The sequence below is a fragment of the Tamandua tetradactyla genome, chromosome 6 (assembly GCF_023851605.1).
Source record: "Tamandua tetradactyla isolate mTamTet1 chromosome 6, mTamTet1.pri, whole genome shotgun sequence".
Classification (NCBI taxonomy): domain Eukaryota; kingdom Metazoa; phylum Chordata; class Mammalia; order Pilosa; family Myrmecophagidae; genus Tamandua; species Tamandua tetradactyla.
Window position 1 is genome coordinate 51,198,294 of NC_135332.1, and position 20,363 is coordinate 51,218,656.

A 20,363-nucleotide genomic window follows, 5' to 3' on the forward strand; every position below is an offset into this window, starting at 1 on the left:
GGTTGAAGGTGGGAGAGATTGATTGGAAATGGACAAGGCTAGAAATGTTCTCTATCTTGAATTGGGTAGTGAGCGCATTGATGTATATATTTGTCCAAACTTATTGAACTTAAAAGTATTTATTGGATGTATGTAAAAGCTTGATAAGGTTGGTTTAAAAAGTAAATATATATATATATATAGATTAAAACTTTTTGTAAATTCCTTGTTGTGTTCTTTTGCTAGCTACTGTCTAAAAAGGATTACACAAATGCAGTCTCAGGTTGTTGTAAATGTATGCTTTTTATTTGAAAATATTGGTCGTAGGCAGGTAAATAGAAGCAAAATATCTGATCAAGTAAGTGAGTCCATTGCTCCAAATTTGATTTTTATGACTAGAATTCTACTTACAATGTGACTCTACCAGCTGCAGTAGATTTTGAAGGCAGTATTAAAGGGTAAATTTATTTGGATAGTCTTCAGCGAGAAAAGTCAGGGCCATGGGAATCCTATACATGGCAGCAGGAAAGTAATTAGATGTTCTCATCTCTACAGTTTTGAAAGAGTTTCTGAGAGGGCAAAATTGAAGGATTAAAGGAGAAAGGATGTCCATTGTCTAGCAGGCTAGAGTTCAGAGTTAGTCATTCTGCAGTCTCGGAGAATAAAATCAGGGAGATACATCGTGTAATGGATGGACCCAGCAATTCCATCCATCGTAGGCATCTGTTCTAAAGAAGTATTTGCACATGTGTCTAAGGAGGCATGGATGGAAACGCTGGCTGAAGTCTTGTTTGTAAAAACTAAAATATGTAAGCAACTTTAATAGGAAATGATATAATAATGTAAAGCACATTCAGTCTGTGGCAGATCCAGTCAGTACCCCCCCCCCCCCCATATAACCTGGGGCTCACCATATGTACGTGTTATTCAGCAGACTTCCAACTGCTAGCACCTGCATCTCATTGAGGAAAGGCTTTCTTTGGCTACGGGAGCCTTCCCTGCCCAGGTGTATGACAAGCTTCTTCCAGAAAATTAATGCTCTCCAAAGCAACCTTCAATCAATGGCAGATTGGAGTTGGATAAATACTCCAGCTCTCTTCTCATTAGATAGAAGGGTAGTACATTGACTTCCAGAGCTCTTCTGTTGAAATTAGATCTGGTTACTTGCAGTGATGACTTGTGATGACCCTTTATTGGCTTCCTACCCCACTGTCTCACTTTCCTAATCCCCAACCCATGTTTTCTGGGATTGGCTCCCACATAAAATACTTGAAACCTTATCTCAAGTTCTCTTTTTGAATTCAGCATTTGAAAAGAACAAAGCAGATTGATAAATAAATTGTTATGAAAATATCACCAACTATGTTATGTAAACAAGCCAATCATATAAATGTATGTGTAGTATAATACCATGTATTTAAAAACACAAAAACCAAAACCATGTATTTCTAAATTTGTGTGTGTGTGTGTAAATTAACATAAAATGGTCTAGTTGGGATGCACATTTAACTGATAATAGTGGTTATTTCTGGGGAGAGGAGGATTGGATGAAAGGGTCAAGGGAGATTTTTGCTTAAATAGCAAACTTTGAATTTTTAAAACAAGAATCTATTTGTGAATTATTTGTGTTTTTAAAAAATAAATTTAAAATACTTTATAATGTGATGGGAGAGCTCCGTTCACTTCAGCTTAAGAACCGACACTGGGCACTGGGGATGCAGAGAAAATCAGGAATACAGTTCCCATCCTTCTGAAGATCCCAGACCACAAAGGAGACAGACAAGCAAACATCTGCAATGTTGTGGGAAAAATACCAGGACAAAAGTAAGCAGAAGAGCTGTGGGAACCAAGAGGTGGGACCCAATCAGCCGCCTGTAGAAATAAAAGGAATCCTGTTCCCATCTCCCCCACGGAACTTTAGGCACACTTCAGCCAAACTAACTAGGGTTCAATTAGCAGAGCATCTTTCAGCCTCTAGGGGATACTCTCCCTCACTCCACATCCTAGGACCAAACCTTAGCCCTGGCCCATATCCTTGGCCATGTGAGTCAGGTGGTGTCCAACGTTCCCCACCCCCACTTCCCAGATGAATCAATGATGAAATTTTGTCTTACAGTTTTAAAAAAGTTTAAGAATATATGAGGCCAGGGGGTGCAAGTGTCATTTAGTGGTAGAATTCTTGCCTGCCATGAATTGGATTTGATTCCCTGCCCATGCACATCCCTGCCTGCCCATCAAAAAAAAAATTCAACAAATGGTGTACAATAATGGGATAGTCACATGGAAAAAGAATGAAATGTGACTCCCACCATACAGCATACAAGAAAGAAAGAAAAGTATATATATGTACCAAAGTCATTGCATACATATAACGGGAGCTCTCATGGGGCTTAGAGTCTGTATTATTCAGATGGGCAGAATCCCAGTTGCTGGGTAAGAAGGACTGAGGCCTCCCTAGAAGGTCTGGACAACATATGAACTTGGCTTTGTCTCATCCAGTTTACAGCTTATTGCCTTGTCCCATCTGAATCTTAGTTGCTAAGTTGCTATTGATTTCTGACATTGGATTGTTTCCCCAGATGGTCCCGTCTGCTTCCTCTTGTTACATCTCTCTGTAGCTGATTCTGGGCATACCCTTTTGTCCCACACAACCACCAAAGGCCTCCAGGGTTTACAGCTCTGCTCATTCTCTCTTGGTATCAGGCCTCTGGCTCTACTTGGCATTGATGGCTTTATACCTTGTCGCAGGCTGAAAGAGGACATGAAGGGACACAGGGAAGTAGGTGAGAAGGGAGGGGAAAGCAGTTGTACATTTATAAAAATTGAAGTAGTAGTTCTTCACCTCAACTCCCCAAACAGATGAGCACTGGAAAAGGAGTCCATATGCAGGACATTAATAAATAAACAATACATAGATGAGAGGAAGGAAGAGACTTGCCTTGAGTGTTTTATATTTTAATTCACGATCTTATTTAATCCTCTCAACATCCCTACTAAGTAATTATTACTTCCTATTAAAAATAGATGTTACTACCCCCATTTAACAGATGAGGAAATAGAAACTCAAAAATGTCAAGTGCTCAAGACCATACAGCTAGAAAGTTGATTTGATTAGAAAGCCCACATTGTTTTTTGCAGCACCATGCTTCTTTCTAATTAATATTGATGACATTGAATGTCTAAATTCTTCAGGAGAGGGGGTGTTCTAGAGGGGCTGAAATATCAGAGAGAAACTTCAGAGAAGGTCTGAGGTTCCAGAAGATGAGCCTTGAAAAATGGGTAGAACTTTGACAAGAGGAGAGGTAGAAGGACATGTCAAGTCTGCGGAGAGGGGTCAGGACATGGAAGAAGCGTGGCCGGGAAAAGGTGCATGTGTTGAAAGGCCAGAGGTGGTCCCCCCTGCACGCCACTTAGGGTTTTAGGTAAAAAATGTTGAAAAGATACCATGGGCCCAGTGAAGGAGGTCCTAGGCTGCTGTTCTTCCCCATGTTCCAAAGCATCCCTTTCTTGGCTATTTCCTCCAGCTGCATGTATAGTGGGAGGAATATGCACAGAGGAGCCAGCCTAGCCCAGTTCTGTCACTCACTAGCTGCATGAGGTTCCATACGTTACTTTGCCTCCCTGAGTCTGTTTCTTCATTTGCAAAATGGGATGTAGTGGTGATTTATCATATGAGACAATGTTTAAGGCATCCAGTGTTGTTGAACGTGAGTTGTTCCCTTTTGTAGTCCTTTAATCACCCTGGTCTTGGCCTAAGTTCTACAAAGTCTCTGCAGACAACTCATGGGGTGAGCCAGTTCTTGGGAAGAAAGGGAAGATTACCTCCCACTTCCTGCACATTATATTCCTGCTTACATATTCTGATGTCCTGCTTGCTTTTTTAGGCTCTAAGTGCTATCTTGCTGACTCACTTCCGACTTCTCCTTCATCATGCTCAGCTCCTGAAAATGGAACGGAATGGAAAGGGCCGGATATTGTACTGTCTGATGATGTGTTTAAAGGGAATTGGGTGGCAGGCATACCAGCTGTATGTGGATGGAATACTTGGGGACATGAAACCAGCAGTGCCCAAAGCGTATTTCTCATATGACACTTAGGACACTTCGCCTTGGATTTTAATGCTAATAATAATCATTCCACTTTCTGCCACTGATGAGATACCAGGCAGGTCCTGGATTATGTGCTTTCCATGCATTGTCTCTTTGAATCATCACAACAACTAAAGGCAGCAGGGATCTCTCTATTTTATGGACAAGGAAATTCAGGCTAAAATAGTTTAAGGAACGTTTCCAAGGTCACACAGCTGGTGAGAAGCACAGCAGGGATTCAAACCCCTGATCTAGATCTGTGCTGTCTAATGTGGTAGCTACTAGCCAAGTGAGGCCAACAAGCACTTGAAATGTGGCTAGCGGGAGTGAGAAAACTGAATTTTTAGTTGAATTGAGGTATAAGAGCAATATATACACCAAATTTCAAAGATTTAGCACTCAAAAAGAGAGAAAAAGAATGTAAAATATCTTTTTTTTCAAGATAACCTGTTGAAATGACAATATGTAAATGTATTAGGTTAAATGAAATTTATTATCAAAATAATTCTGGTGCTCACTTCGGCAGCACATATACTAAAATTGGAATGATACAGAGAAGATTAGCATGGCCCCTGCACAAGGATGATACTCAAATTCATGAAGCGTTCCATATTTTTCTATGTAAAAAAAAAAAAAATTCTGTTTCTTTTTACGTTTTTTTATTTGACTGTTAGAACATTTAAAATTTCATATGTGGGGCGGGCCGCGGTGGCTCAGCGGGCAAGAGTGCTTGCCTGCCGTGCCGGAGGACCCCGGTTCGATTCCCGGCCCCAGCCCATGTAAAAACAAACAAACAAACAAAATATAATAAAACAAGAAAATGTTTAAAAATGTTTCCCTTCCTTCCTTCTCTGTCTTTCCTTCCTTTCCTCCCTCTCTCTTAAAAAAAAAAAAAAAAAAAAAAAAAAAAAAAAAAAATTTCATATGTGGCTTTCATTATATTTCTATCAGACAATGCTGATCAGAGCTGTGAACATTAAATGGTCACTAGACCAACAATTTTCAATATTTTTAATAATATTTTTTGAGCACAACTCTGCAATATATATACATATATTTATTTATAAGTTATCTACATTTACTTTACTCAGTATACTAGGTACAGCATAAAATACTAACAAAACAGAGCTTTTAAAAAGATGAAATATAAAGTAAATACAAATAGAAGTACAATTTTCTTCCTGGAACCTAACGGATCACTGTGCACCTCTTGGAGTGTGCACACATCATTTTGGAAATTCTTGCACTAGATTTAGAGCTCCTGGAGGGCAGAAACTTTATCACATGTACCTTCCCTCCCTAGTCATTGACCCTCGCATCATGCCAAGATATAATTATGTTTGTGAACAGAATAAATAATTCTTAATGTGTAGCTGTTTTCTGATGAATTAGATTAATTTATTTCACATGTGTTGAGCAATTTCTATGTGCAAGGTACTATACTAGGTACAGAAAAGAAAACAAAGTTTAAGAAGATTCAGTTCTTCTTAACTTTTTCATGTGTAAGAATCACCTGGAGGACTTGTTAAAATACAGATTCCTGGGCCCTAGCTCCAGAGATTCTGATTGACTAAGTCTGGGGTGGAACCCAAGAATTTGCATTTCTGAAAAGCTTCTGGGAAGCTGTATTCTGGTGGAGCCTCATGAGCAAAAGGCCTGGAGGAATGGGAAAAGCACCCCAAGCATTGCATGAGGATGGAGAAAGAAAGGGAATTAGCATATTCTGAAGTTTTAATATTTGTCAAACATTTAAAAATGTATCATTTCATTTAATCCTCACCTCATCTTGATGAGACGCATATTATTATCTTCATTTTCAGTTGAGGAAATTGAGACTCAGAAAGGTTAGTTAAATTGTCTAGTAAATGGCAGAGATAGAATTTGCATGCCTTCTTCACCCAATAACACGTGTAAATCTTTGGTAAGCATCATTCTTCTTTTTCAGGCACTTTTCTAGGAATTGGGGATGCAACATTAAGTGAGGCAGATAGTCAGCTCTTGGTCCTTGGTAACTTCAATAAGCAATTAGAATATCGCGTTTTCAGTGCCGTGAGGCCAGCAGTACCATGGAGATATATAACAGAACACATACTGTAGGACAGGGTTGCAGAAAACTCCCAAGAAAGATAGTGAAAGAGCCTTGAAGGATGAGTGAAAGTTGGGGGAGTGGGGGATGGGTGGAAAGTGTCTGGGCTGAAGATATACATGAAGGCTTGGAGGAAGCAAAGCATGAGAATGTGAAGTGTAGAAGGTGAAAGTGAGAGATAAGGCTGTAGAGGTAGGTGGGAACCAGATAGGGTTGGACCAGTTAGGTTTATTGATTTACCTTTACTTCAAAGTAGTGGGAAGTCTTTGAAGGGTTTCAATTAGAAGAATGGCATAGTTAGACTTGCATTGTTAAAAGAATACTATTCCCCCAATGAAGAACGGATTAGAGGAGAGTTAGTCTGTAGGCAGGGAGATGAGTTAAAGATGCTACTGGTGTATATTTGGGTAACGATGGGGGGACTGGAGAGAAGTGGGGAGGTAGAAGTGTTTAAGACTTGATGATTGATTGGAAGGACAAGGGTAGAAAGGGAAAGAAAGAATCAAGGATGACCTTCAGGTTTCTGACTGTGCGGTTTTTGTAGGGATAACGTCTGTAACCTTATTATTTCACATTTTAATAATGTGAAATATTATTAAACATTCTTCTTTAAAAGAAGAAATGATTCAGATAATTATGGTTACGTGAAAGAAAGATATTTTAGTAAGAGTTCAATGAACGGAATTTACTTGACTTAGAATATATGAGGGAAAAATTACTATCCTTTAGTTAAGTTTCGTTTTTTGTTTTGGTTAAATTTGTATCAGTAGCCTTATTGTTTATGGAAAGTGGAGTTCTGAATGCTGGAGATAACGCCACTTTTTTTCAATTAGGATTAGCCATGGAGGACTAGCCATAGGCTAGTAACTATCAATTTACTGAATTTCTGCCGTAACTGTCTTGTTGAGTAAACCTGAACCTTGGATTTCTAAAGCTCAATATCAACCTTGCGCCTTAAAAAGGAGTAGTAAATAGTTTTGTCAATGGACTAGCAATAATTTGAACTCCGCCTTCCTCACCTCGGCTCCGCCCCATAAATCTTTAGACCACACCCCTTTCAATTGGCCCCGCCCCTTGAAGAGGTCTTCGCGGAGATGACAGCGAATTCTCTACAATCCTGCCCTATAGGAAACCTGAAGGGCGGGACCGAGATCAATCTTTTTTTCCATTTGTCAAACCAAGTGTCTATCTGGCCTCAGCCCCAACCCACTTCATCTTCAACCCAAGGATTGGTTGCTCTCTTCTTTATCCCCGGCTTATGATTGGTTCTTTCATTCCGCCCCTCTTTTCTGGCTTTTGCAGGCGGGATTACCACGCAGCTTCCTGCTCCTGCCAAAAAAAATAAAAGAAGAAAAAGAAAAGAGGAGAGAGGCGAAAGAAAATGTCACAGAGGTCTTTGGTTTTCAATTCGCTTCCAACCTTGTCGGTCAGGCCAAACCTTGCCTTTTGATTGGTCTTTTTATCTGCCCATCCCGGATCTGGGGCGGGATTTCCCCAGGAGACCCACACCTTACTGCCACTGGCCGAACGGTGCGCCTGTCTGAAGCTCCTGGCCCAGGATTGGCAGCGGACCCGGACAGGTGGGCGTGGATTGGCTAAGGCAGCCGGTCAGTGTGAGGTGTGGGCGGGGCCTCGGCGGCTGGTTGCGCGTGTCCGCCGCTGGCTCGGCTCTATCCGGCTTTGCTAGGGGAGGTGAGTCCGGCCGCGGCGGCACCGGCGGCTGAGGAGGCGGCGGCTGAGGAGAAAGCGGCCGCGGCGGCTGTGGAGAAAGCGGCCGCAGGGACGGAAGCCGGGTGGGGGGGAGGGGGGGAGACGGAGCAGCCTTGAGCCCTGCGGGGGCCGTTGCGCGGGGGGACCCACCCGCTCTCCCCCCCAACCCTCCTCAGCAGTAGCAGCCGGCGGCGGCGGGGGCAGGAGTCAGCCGGCTTCCTACTGCACCCCGCCCGCCTCCCGGGGCTCCTTTTCTTTGGCCCCGGGACCCTAACCTCATCCCGGGGCGGTTCCCTCTGTCTGGGCGTCCGAGTGTTGCCCATCTCTACTCTTTCATCCTCGCTGCACCACCTTACCCTCACTTTGCCCGGATTCTCTTTCTCCTCTCTGCGCCTGGCTTGTCGCTCCTCGCCTCACTCTATCCCTCCTGCCTCCTTCTCTGGCTCATTCTGCCCAGGAAAGTTTAGAACCCTCTCCCGACCCCCCACCAAGTCAACCTGACTAGGAGTATGGGGAGATGTAGGAAGGCCTGAGAGTTCGAGGTGGGGGGGAAGCTGGTTTCCCTGAAAATTTCCCCCCGTCTTTTTAATTTGGGGTGGTTGGAATTTTTTTTTTAATTGTGTTTTTGAGGAGGTGGTAGGTGTTCAGAAAAGGATGTGGGAATGGAAGGGGTAGATGATTCAACCCTTTTACAAGATTCTAAGGGTAGTGTGTTACCTGATCCTTTTCGTGTGTGGAATTCAGGGGGTTGGGAGGTTTGGCCTTTATTCCCACATTCAAAATTGGAACCCCCCCCAAATTAAGAATGGAGTTTTAGTACCCACCTGTGGCAGGAATCCTGGGGGGAAGGGGTCCTTTTTTCCTTTTTCTTTTCTTTTTCCTTTTTTTTTTTTTTTTTTGGCAACTCACACCGTTCCACACACACTCAGAAATTAAACACCAAGATCCTCTAACTTGTTTGGATTGACTGATGAAGACATAAAGCCAGTTACGCTCTATGTTTTTTGAAGTGGAGTGAGTGGTTTTCTTCATTTTTAAATGGCCAAATGACAGCTTGACCCAGTTTGCTTTCCAATCAAAGAGCATTTTTTTGAATGTCTCTTTGTGGCACAAGAGCCAACGCAAAAATGATGGCGGCTTATAATGGCGGTACATCTGCAGCAGCAGCAGGTCACCACCACCATCACCACCACCTTCCACACCTCCCTCCTCCTCACCTTCACCACCACCACCACCCTCAACACCATCTCCATCCGGGGTCGGCTGCTGCTGTACACCCTGTACAACAGCATACCTCTTCGGCAGCTGCGGCAGCCGCAGCAGCGGCCGCAGCTGCAGCCATGTTAAACCCGGGGCAACAACAACCATATTTCCCATCACCGGCACCGGGTCAGGCTCCTGGACCAGCTGCAGCAGCCCCAGCTCAGGTACAGGCTGCCGCAGCTGCTACAGTTAAGGCGCACCATCATCAGCACTCGCATCACCCACAACAGCAGCTGGATATTGAGCCGGATAGACCTATTGGATATGGAGCCTTTGGTGTTGTCTGGTGAGTATCGAAAGAAACCCAACTTCTCATGGTTTCTTCTCATGGTTGTGATTGGGCAAATCAGCCCTCATGGTTTTCTCCATGTTGACCAAAGTGGAGCAAGCTTCTCAACTCACCTGTAGAAAGCCACCCGCAGTTATATGGTAAAGAGGCCTAATGTGTTGGCTATCCAGGCTTATGCGTTTGAAGCATGGCAAATTTTGGTCAAGCACCCACTGATGAGTAACGCACATAAGTTTGCTATCTATTGAACTTTTCTATTTAGAACACAAGCAAGCCACCACGTGTAGGATCAATAGAAATATGAAATTCTTATTCCTAGAAAGACCTTTGTCATCTCTCATATGTTTGATTTAGTTTGGAGCCATTACACTGGGCTCCAAACAATTGTCACAACTGACTTGAACTCTATTCCTTATTATAGTCTTGTCATCTGGATATGCTTTGCATAATTACTTTCCTTATCCTTTCAGTCATTTCACTCCTTAGTTTGTGAACTTGATTCACCCCCACCTCCGCCCCCTAGAAGGAAGGTAGAATTCCTTGTTGAACCAGTTAGGATCGTTGCTTGAGAGGTTTATTTTAAACCATACAGATACAGTTGGGAAGCATGTAGCTTTAGCCTTTTGATAAGAATGCATTAAATATAGCACTATACATGAGTACCACAAATGAGGTCAGTAGACTGTAGCTGTGCAGTGGCCCACATTCTCTATAATGTTTTAATGCCATTTAGTGTCTCTTAAATTGCTGTTATCCTTTGATCTGTTGAAGTTGTGTAGTGGGAAGTATACTTTTTAAACAAATGAATTTGCTGTATTTTCATTGATGCTATGATATTTTTAAAAGTCTGAGGGCTTCTTAAATGTAGCATTTTGGTCATTTTTAGCAAGATTAGTTTATAAAAAATGTATTTATCAATGTAGGGTCCTATTCCTATCAAAACATTTAGAGAGAACTGAGGGTTTTTTCAGGGATTAAGTAGTCCAGTGTGGATAGATGAATTGTTTTTAGAGCATTCAAAAATAGATTCTTGTTAAGGTCTAGTTAAGCTGTCATCAGCACAGGAAAATGAACTCTTTGGAACTAGCCCTATAAATGTCTCCTTTTGTCATTGTTTTTAAGGCTGTAATTGATCTGAGTATCATTTTTGCATTATGTTTAGCCATCCTTATTTATAGTTCAGATTTTATAACCTAGGCTATTAATTGATATGATCCATCTTTTTAAACTAGTGGAGTCCAGTATTTTACCCTCAAGCTCTCCAAGGAGGTTGCTGCAGCAGTGCTCCCTTTTCCAAGGTATGCGGGATTCCTAGTGGGAAGTAGAGTGTAGCCCGTATCCGTGCCTCTTCAGTGGCTCTGCTCAGGGGCTTGCCTGTTCCTGTCTTCCTCTCGTCTCTTCCATAGCTTGTCCCCAGGGATTTCGCTGTGAACTTCCATTCCTTTCCTAACCCTCAGGGATTTCAAAGCTTTGGTGGAAGAAATGAAAAGAAAAGAAAAGAAACGAAAAAATGGGAAAAAGTTGTTCCTTGTTTTCAACTTTGTCATTGATTTACTGACTGAGAATTTCCTTGGATTTTCTTAGAGCTGGTTGTTCTTTTTTCATTTTAGTACTTTGCATGCAATTCTAAGTATTAGGGTTACTGAAAGGGAAATGGTTTGCAGCATTATTTGACTGTGTTGTAAAGATGGTTTTCACCTATACTTCCATCAAAAGATGATGTGACTTATAGACATTTAAGTAAGGGAAAAGATTTTTTAAGACGGGTTGTGGGAAAACGAGTATGAAACATCTCACATAGCTAACCTCTGGTAATGAGTACTGTGAATCTCTGATATATGAAAATCCTAATGTGTTTGTTTTGAACCCGTTTTAGAGCTCTTGGGCTAATGCATTTGAACCCTTCTAACATTATGGAGTTTGTAGGGGTACTTGAAGTACCTCCCTCTAGGAATCATCTATTGTACTTCAGTTGTTTCATGTTTATCGTGTTGCATTCACATTTGTAAGCCCCTTGAGGGTAAGAACTGTGTCTTCTGTTGTACTTTTTCTCCCCACACCTCTCATGAATCTGTGACATCTTTGCTGCTTGGTTAATTCATCTCCTAGTCAAGGCCTTGTTTTTTAACCAAGTTTTTCCAGTTAGCTGCTTAGAGTATTTTTATCAGCTTTTGCAGGTGAAGTACAATTTGGCATGAAAAAAGGAAAGAGTTCCAGGTGTGTGTTTTAGTATGCAAATGCTTTTCTATTTTTATATTTGCATATTGGTGACTTGCTGTGTGAATTGCTTATCATCTTTGGAGTTTAAATGCTATATGACCTAAATAAGCTAGAGATTTGAACACCTAATAGAGTGAATTGCACTAGTATCCTGAATCCCAAGCTAAATATATAGGTTAGGTTTTTTACTTTTTTAAAACTAACTGAAACAATTTTTCTTTTTCATTTAGAGACTATCTAATACGTCTGAAACAGCTATTTTCTAACATGATTAAAATGGAATGCAAAAATATTCTCCCAGTGATGCATCATTTGATTCAGAGGATCATATAACTATTTGGGTATTATAGAAGTCACTTAGATTCGTACATATTTTCAGTTAGGGCCATTTTTTGCAAATATTCTTTTTGCATAGCATGTGAAAGGAAACTTTCATTTCTGTCCTTTTTCTGGACATGCCACCCAATGATACTAATTGATGGCTAAAAAAAGCTCCATATAATTTTGAGGAATATTGTTCTATGTGGACAAGGAGAGATATTTGGAGAAGTGATGTAGCACTTCACTGCTCAGATTCAGCACTGAGTAATTTAGTTTACCAGGATTTGTCTGTCTGCTGAACATAACTAGTAGAATAACTTATCAGTATTAGACAGTTGTGTAAAATATTGAATTACTCATTAGCTTGCTGGTAAAGTTGTTGTTTTGACAATTCCACTAAGGTTTCATGAACAACTGTCTGTGCTGTGCTTTATCTCAAAGAGTTCCAGATTACTGGTAATATAAATATGATAGTGGGGTAGCAATGCAAACATATACCTAAACACACAAGGACAACCTGCAAACAGAAACCACAGTTAAAAGGATAATACAAATTTGCCCTTTTGTCTATAGTTCATATTTGCTAGAGAAAAGTAGGCTGTGCTTAAAGATGTAACAATTTTGGGACAAAGATTATTACAATGTAAGGCTTCAGTGACTAAGTTATAGGAAGCTGAACATGTGGAAGAGGTTTGAGGACAGCTGCCAAAGCAATTTTGACACTGGTAGCCTAAAAATCCAGATCGAATCAATGTCACATATCATCACCTTGATGAAAGTGAGTAGGAAAAATTCTTCTTTGTAAAGTTAGTGTTTCGGTTTTTGACTTGTCTGATTAATAAAAAGATAAAAAATCCTGGCATTCATTTGGTCTGTTGCCCTTGTACTCCAAGAAAAGTCTGAGAGCTTTGAATTTTATTATTCTAATACCTTAAGCAAGTTACCTCTTTCAAAACATAAGCATCACTGTAATGATGCTTAGTTACTTATGAGCTATGTGATCTTGACAAATTATTTTACCTATCTCTTCCATAGTTATTTATAAACTGGTGATAATAGTATTTATCTCATCAGTTGGTGTGAGGATTTAATGAGGTAATCCTTGTAAATTCACTTAGTGTACTGTCTAGCATATATTAAGCCCTCAATAAAGGTTAGCTGTTTTTATTATAGTTATTGTTGGTAGAAAAGTCAAGCTGTTAGTTTACAAAGACGTGGCTTCATATTGTCAGATTTACCAGATGAAATCAAAGTCCAGACTCTTTTTGGAGTCATGACTTTAAAATAGCATCAAAGTGGCCCCTCAACTGTGCTATATGCCAGAGAGATGAGGAAGGTTGAATTTAAAAGGGCCAAGGGAAAAATATTCTGTCCTGTTCTCAGTTAACTAAAAATGAACAAGATATAGATAATTATGTTTGTTTGGACTTGGTAGGTGCTCTAGTTAAATCATCTCCATTGTTTTAGAAAGTATTATAGATTTATATACTGGTAAAGAAATTAATTTTTTATTTTTTGAATATAACAAATGAAGGAAATGTGTATAATTTAATGAAAAAGTGTGCAGTGTAAACCTTGTGCATGGCAGAGATTGTCTAACTTGTTCACCTTACATGTGAAAATTAGAGGCATAGTATTTTTCCAATGTTTTCTCTGGTCCTCTTCCCAAATAGCAAATTATAATTTAGAAAAATGAGGAATGTTTGGGGGGAAATCCTGGAGTTAGTCGCATCAGAAAGAGTAGTATACTAAAGTGTATTTTATTATTAACTGTGTTTTACAGGTTAAGAATCTGTAGTATTGAGAAGTTTTTCTACTATCGGCCAAGATTAACAGCCACAGCTGGATTCTTTGGGGGGTCTACTTTGTGAAAAGAGCTTTGAAGAAGCAGAGCCTACATCATAAAAAGGAAACGGTTGCTCTTCTAGACATAACAAAGCATCCGTATGAAACTAGAAATGTGGAAATCTATATTGTTAATTTTAACTGTAAATGAACTTACTTTTAGAAACTGCAGGTTCATGTTCATAAAACAGAGAAAGCAAAAAGAGTTAATCAGAGAGTAAAAGAATACAGTCCAAGATATTGCCCTGGTTTCTTGAAGACTTAAACCCCATAGCCCTGTAACATTGGAAGTAAGTTTGTACTTAGGCTCCTGACAAGATTATTATCAACCTGTGTTAAAACAAACAAACAAACAGAAGACATATAAAACCACACAACAAAAGAAGTTAACTGTATTTGGGGAGAGATATCTCATGTTATATTATTAAATATCAGCTTAGAAAAAAGAAAAATATTTATATTCAAAAGAGAGATTTCAGGAAGAACTGCCTTTTCAAACAAGCCAAAATGGGTTCTTAATTTTACACGCGAAACAGGCAGCTATAGAAATGTTGTTCCTTAATATAAAAGGCTGTCCTGTAATAGAGTACTGGAATGTTTCATTATCTTCACAACTTGGAGCATCAGAGTTTACACTGACTTTGTATTGTAGATTTGAATGGCTATTATTGGTGGTTTTTATTAGATTTGTTGGTTTCCTAGTAGTTAAGAATCAGCTGTTTATATTATTAATTTCCTTAAAATGCTAATTTGATTTCTTTGGTGAAAATTGCCAAGGCTGTAGAAACTTTTCCGTTTCTCATCCAACAGAGAGAAAGAAGTCATTGGGTAGAAGCCCTTTGATTATAACATTTGGGTTTCACTTATGATTCCTTGTGCATCGATTTTACTCCAGTGAATTGTTTGTTGATTAGGACTTTTAATGCAGATCAACAGTGATTCAGAACAAAATAGCTTGTCCGTTTGATCCTGTTGTTGCTTGGGGGTAAAATGGAGAGTGCCTGTGGCAACAGTTGTTAAATTGTCTAATGAGCATGTGACAAGTTATGATAGACCTAAGCTGGTAATTCTGAAGTACCTGGGCAAGAGATGTTAAGAAAAATCTGGCACTCAGGCATTAGAAAAAATTACTTCTAAAGGGATTTGGTTGAGATTGAATTTTAACCGTTAGTTGTAATGGTGTGAGTAGAGGGAATATGTACAGGGATGTCTGCCATTGATGATAACTGGTGCTATTTACGTAAACCCAGTTTCATATCTGTGTTTGAATTAGTTTGGCTAATTGAGCATCATGTCTACTATCAGACAGAAAGCTCTTGACGCTATTGGAACTCACTAGTCAATATATTTTTATTGACAACCTGCCAAAGACCAATACTATCATAGATATTTAGTTCTATAAATAATTTTGCAACTATCAGGCTTCTGCTGTTATATGTACTGTGCTTAGTACAGGGTTATAGAGATGTTTAAGTCACGATCTTGCCCTGAACGAGTTTATAGTCTGTTGAACAGTATGAAAAATGACATATCTCTACTCTCAGGGAATTTACAGTCTTGATGGAGAGTTTAACTGGAATTTGAAACCATTAAATTACAATTCCTATTTATTTCATGTTGACTATTTGCAGGTACTGTGCTGGATGATAGGATTTAAAGGAGATTATGATCTTTTGAGGGAGAGAGATATAGTTATAATTCACTGCAATAGAAATATTGCTTGAATATTATAAGAGCTTAGAGGAGGGATTCCTGTGGAATGTATGGAGGCTTCCTAAAAGAGGTAATGTCTCACCTGAGTTTTACGAATCAGTGAGAGTCAGCCAATTAGGAAAGGCTTTCTAGGCAGAGAGGACACCATGCAGGAGACCACAAGGACTGAAGTTGCTGAAATATAAAGTGTGAGACGGGGTGATAGGAGATAAGGGTGAAGAGGTAAACTAGAGCTATATCATAAGGACGTTGGGTTGTCATGCTAAAGACTTTAGGCTTTATCTGTAAGGCAAGCATTCTCGATGGAGGTAACATTGGTCCTTGGAGTAGGGGAACAAAAACATCTTACTCTTTTTATGTATGAAGTACACACACACACACATTTCCTAAACAGATACATAGCATATATATGGCATTAAAATTGAATGGGGGTAGGGGCGGTGCAACTGTGGCTCAGTGGCAGAATTCTCGTCTGGCATGCCAGATACTCAGACCTGAGTTCGATTCCCGGAGCCTGCCCATACCAAAAAAAAGGTAAATAAGAATGGGGGCAGGGAATAATTATGGGGGAAAATGTCTAAAAAGTTTCTTTAGAGAGAGTGATAATGAAAAAAAGGTTGAATGGCAACTATTGAAAAATTTTTAAGTAAGGGAATGACATGAAATTTATATATTTTTTAGATATGTAAAAAGAAGAATAGAGGTAGCTGAGAGCTGAGCCTTAGGAAATGTTTTCAGTTGTAGCTGGAAGAAGTCCCTGAAAGCAGAACTAAAGGGCATTCAGGTAGGAAAATGTTCATAGTGATTGGCAACATGGCACTATTCTTTGGTGCAGATAAAAAGTCAAAGAAGAAAGCTAGGGGTAAGGGGTATAGTATGTATAGTCTTTTTTTTCTCTATTATCATTTTATTTCTTTTTCTGTTGTCTTTGTATTTTTCTAAATCGATGCAAATGTACTAAGAAATTATGAATAGGCAACTATGTGATGATTTTAAGAATTACTGATTGTATATGTAGAATGGAATGATATCTAAATGTTTTGTTTGTTAATTTTTTAATTAATAGAAAAAAAGTTTAAAAAAAAAGTCAAAGAAAATGAAGGGGGGAGAACAAGCTTGAATTTTAGCAAGTAAATCATTCCTGGCATTTGAGAGAATGATTATGTTTATGATTTTTAACCTCTGATAATGTGTTTTGAGTCCAAAGAACATTTTAAGTATTAGCAAACCTGTGCTTTATTATTAATGAAATTCCCAAATCCCAATTTTTCCTATATAGTTTAATAAATCATAGGACTTCATGTTCAAGATATTATTTTCTTGGGAAGCTTTTTTTTTTTTTTTAAATGATAAGGCAATAGAGTATGAAACAAAACTTGTTAGGAGACAAGGTTATGGCCCCAGCTTTGCTGCCAACAATCCTGTTCAAACTTTCGGAGCCTTGGTTTCCTCATTTATAAAATACTGTGATTCCTACAATTCTATTTTAAAATTCCATTGTTAAATTGCCTTAATATTTGTAAGGCATTATTTGAATGTTTATATAAATTCTAATATTAAGTATTTTGTCTTGTGAGTAATCAAGTAAGATGATTTTGAGGTAGTGCTTATATTAATAGCGATTTGATTTTAAATGTTTTATTTTATTTTTTTGTAGAAGCCTCTTTTAAATTCTAATTTTGAATTAGGGGCTTTCTGATTTGCAGATGGGTTTCCCTGAAAATGATCCATAACACAATTTTATTAAGGCTGTAGCAAGTTTGGACACATAGGTACAGCTCTCCTGCCAGAGTAAGGGACAATTTTTCCAGAAGCCACAGGCAAACATTTAGCAGCACTCTCCAATGCAACCACATATGTGATTTAAAATTTTCTAGTAGTCACATTTAAAAAATGTAAAAATAAATAAGTGAAATTAACTTTAGTAATGTATTTTACCCAATATATCCAAAATATCATTTTAACATGTAATCACTATGAAATTATTAATGAAATATTTTTCATCCTCCTTCCATACTAAGTCTAAGAAATCTGGTTTTTGTGGTATGCTTACAGCACATCTCAATTTGTCTAGCCACATTTTAAGTGGTCAGTTGCTACTGACTACCTTATCAAACAACACAGTTCTAGAGTCTCATTGACTTTTATGGGGTTGTAAATGTTTTTCTGAATCAAACACTGTTGGTGGTGGAAGGATTATTTCTGGAACAGTCAGGCCTATCCTTGGACCTGGAGATGTAATTTATAAGTAGGAGGGATGAATGCTAGTACAAAATTGGGCTGCTTTAGGAGTATAGAGCCAGCTGGAAGGCATTCATTGATGACCAAGATAATACATTCATCTAACTTTATGTTAGACTTAGAAGAACTTGACTGGATATGTCTATAAAGCTAACTGGAATAATGTAGAGTCTGCTGTGAGTTATTTGGGGTTATTTTCCATTTCTTTTCTAAAGCTTTGTTTGCTTGAGGTAGCAAAAGGTAAAATTGGTACCTGATCTTTGCCATGTTTGCTTCCCAGTTAGATCAGATATCCCCCATTGATTTCTTTTCTTTCCTCTCTCAGTGTTGTGGTTTTGTTATCTAGATACAGTTCTCAGTCTTGTTTTCAATTTAAGAAGTAAAGAGCTTAGTAATGTCAGGCAGCAGACTCCTTACAGGGAATTGGGTAACACAGAAACTTTTGTTTATCCATTCCTTAACCTTAAAATTCTTGCTCTGAGCTAGGGAGAAAAGATGAAGAGAGACATTAGGACAAATAGATAAAATTAGTCATTTTATTTCTGTCTGCATGGATAAAAATCATATTCCGATTTTCATAAATGGGTTATTTTCCTTACTTGATAATTTTCTTAATGTACCATGGCAGAGAGCTACAGATTTGCAAATTTTATAAGTAAATTAAAATAAACCAGGTGAGTTTATTTTGCTGTTAATTTTACCATCATCGAAGTACCCAAAGAGTGCAGTTGTTAGGGATTATTTTGAGTTATGAGGTGTTAGAAGAACTTGACTGGATATGTCTATAAAGCTAACTGGAATAATGTAGAGTCTATGTAGAGTCTTACAAAGTTTTTTCCCCTTACTTCTTCACTTCCTCTTTTTAATTTTTTAAAATAGTGATCTATTGATTCCTCTATTTATTTTGACAAGGCCAGGAATTTAGTAGTAAAATGTGGAGAAATTTGAACTTTATTAAATAAAGTAATCCATAAGCTATAAATGGATTACCAACACCGTTTCCCACGGTGTTGTGGGTACCGTGTGGAAAACGGGGCACATGTATACTTGGTTTGGGCTTGAACTGCCCACGAGAATTATGTAAGAACCATTGACGGTGTTTACTTGGTTGGCTTCTGTGCATTCATTTTCCCAGGTTCTGCATGTTACGGTAATTGGGGTTATTGTGACTTAAATGGTTGTGTACTCTAATGTTGAAAAATATTGATGCACATTCTTTTGTTAATAAATTAACAAATTACAACACAGTTTAAAACATCATTTGAATAAAATAGAAATTTCAGAAAAGTTCATCTTCATTTTAGGCTTTACCAGATGATTCATGAGGACATATAGTGTCAGTCAATAAAGCACCTATCTTTAGTGAAGCACTCCACTATTAAACTTAGTAAGTAATTAAATTTAATTCCTCAGATATTATAATATTGTCCACTTGGTGATTAAATTATACTTCCCATAGCTTTAAGGCTATCACTTGGAAATGAATCACAATTTTAAACTAGTAAATTGAAAGTTTGGTCAGTCTTTTTTATCCCATTACTTGCATATTATTTCTCTTCAGTTTAAAGAAAAGTAGTTTAGAAGAACTTTTAGAGAAAAAACAAACCATGACGTAGGAAGTACAAAGAGACAGTATGATTTAGTAGATAAAAAGAGCCTGTGCTCTGGTGGGAGCCTGCCTGGATTTAATTCCTGGCTGTGCCCCTTATTAACTTGGGTCAAGTTGTTTAACCTCTCTGAGTGCCTCATGGTCTTCATGTGTAAAATGGGGATAGTAATAGTGTATCTATCTGGTAGGGTTGTGAGGATTAAATGAATTAATATAGATGTAAAGTCTTAGAACTCTACTTGGCACTATGTAGATGTTAGTTATCAATTGTTATTACTAATTTTAGACATAAGTGAAAAAATGTAGTACCTCCTTAAAACTTACTAATTTTGGGGAAAATAACAAACAGCTTTTTTATGGTTATGACTATTATGTGGCTTATTGCTAGAGATTTTCTGATTAACTGCAACTATTTTTGAAAAATTCATTCACATTCTAGTATGCTTTTGAAACGTAAAATTTATTTTTCCCACATAAAAGGATTTTCCCTTTCTCTTTCACTTTCCCTACCCCATTATTGAAGTAATAATATACTTTTTGTAGGAAACTTGGAAAACATAGAAAGCTGAAAGAAAAAAGTCATTTGTAACACAACATTGTGGTGTATTTTTCCCCCAGTCTTTTATGTATGTATGTGTGTTTATAATATTATTAGAGTTGAGATCATGATCAAACTATATATTTACAGTTCTATATCCTGTTTATTTCACTAACGTTTCAAAGATAGATTTTTGGCCATTTGTTTTGGAGGGTTAATTTTTTTTCATTATGACAAGTCTAGACCTCTGAAAGGAATTACAGAGCTGGAAGATACTTGAGAATGCATTGGCCTAATTGTTCCATTTTCAAAAGAGGGAAATTGAGACCCAGAAAAGCTAAGCGATTTGCTCAAGGTCACAGAGCTGGCTAGAGGCTGAGCCGAAAACTTTGCTCTTTTGCTGCTTTACCAGTAATACCTGTTAAACTTAATGCCCATTGAAAATGGAGGAAGTGTTCTTA

The 20,363-nt window shown here is 38.4% G+C and overlaps 1 protein-coding gene and 1 non-coding gene across 5 annotated transcripts in view; both read left to right on the forward strand.

Moving 5' to 3' along the window:
* The first annotated feature begins 4,577 nt into the window (after nucleotides 1-4,577).
* On the forward strand, nucleotides 4,578-4,684 carry LOC143689120 (U6 spliceosomal RNA). Its single transcript, XR_013178587.1, has one exon. It is a non-coding gene; the product is annotated as a U6 spliceosomal RNA (small nuclear RNA).
* A 3,121-nt stretch (nucleotides 4,685-7,805) lies between these two features.
* Nucleotides 7,806-20,363, forward strand: part of NLK (nemo like kinase) — a 245,244-nt gene continuing 232,686 nt past the window's right edge. For 3 of the 4 annotated variants that reach the window (XR_013177722.1, XM_077165281.1, XM_077165283.1), the window contains exons 1-2: nucleotides 7,806-9,412; nucleotides 10,648-10,713. Coding sequence is in view for 3 of the 4 variants with exons in the window: in XM_077165281.1 (XP_077021396.1) it covers nucleotides 8,958-9,412; nucleotides 10,648-10,713 (521 nt within the window). In the remaining variant the exon portion in view is untranslated. The remainder of the gene's footprint in view (nucleotides 9,413-10,647; nucleotides 10,714-20,363) is intronic. The other variant, XM_077165282.1, reaches the window with a different exon arrangement.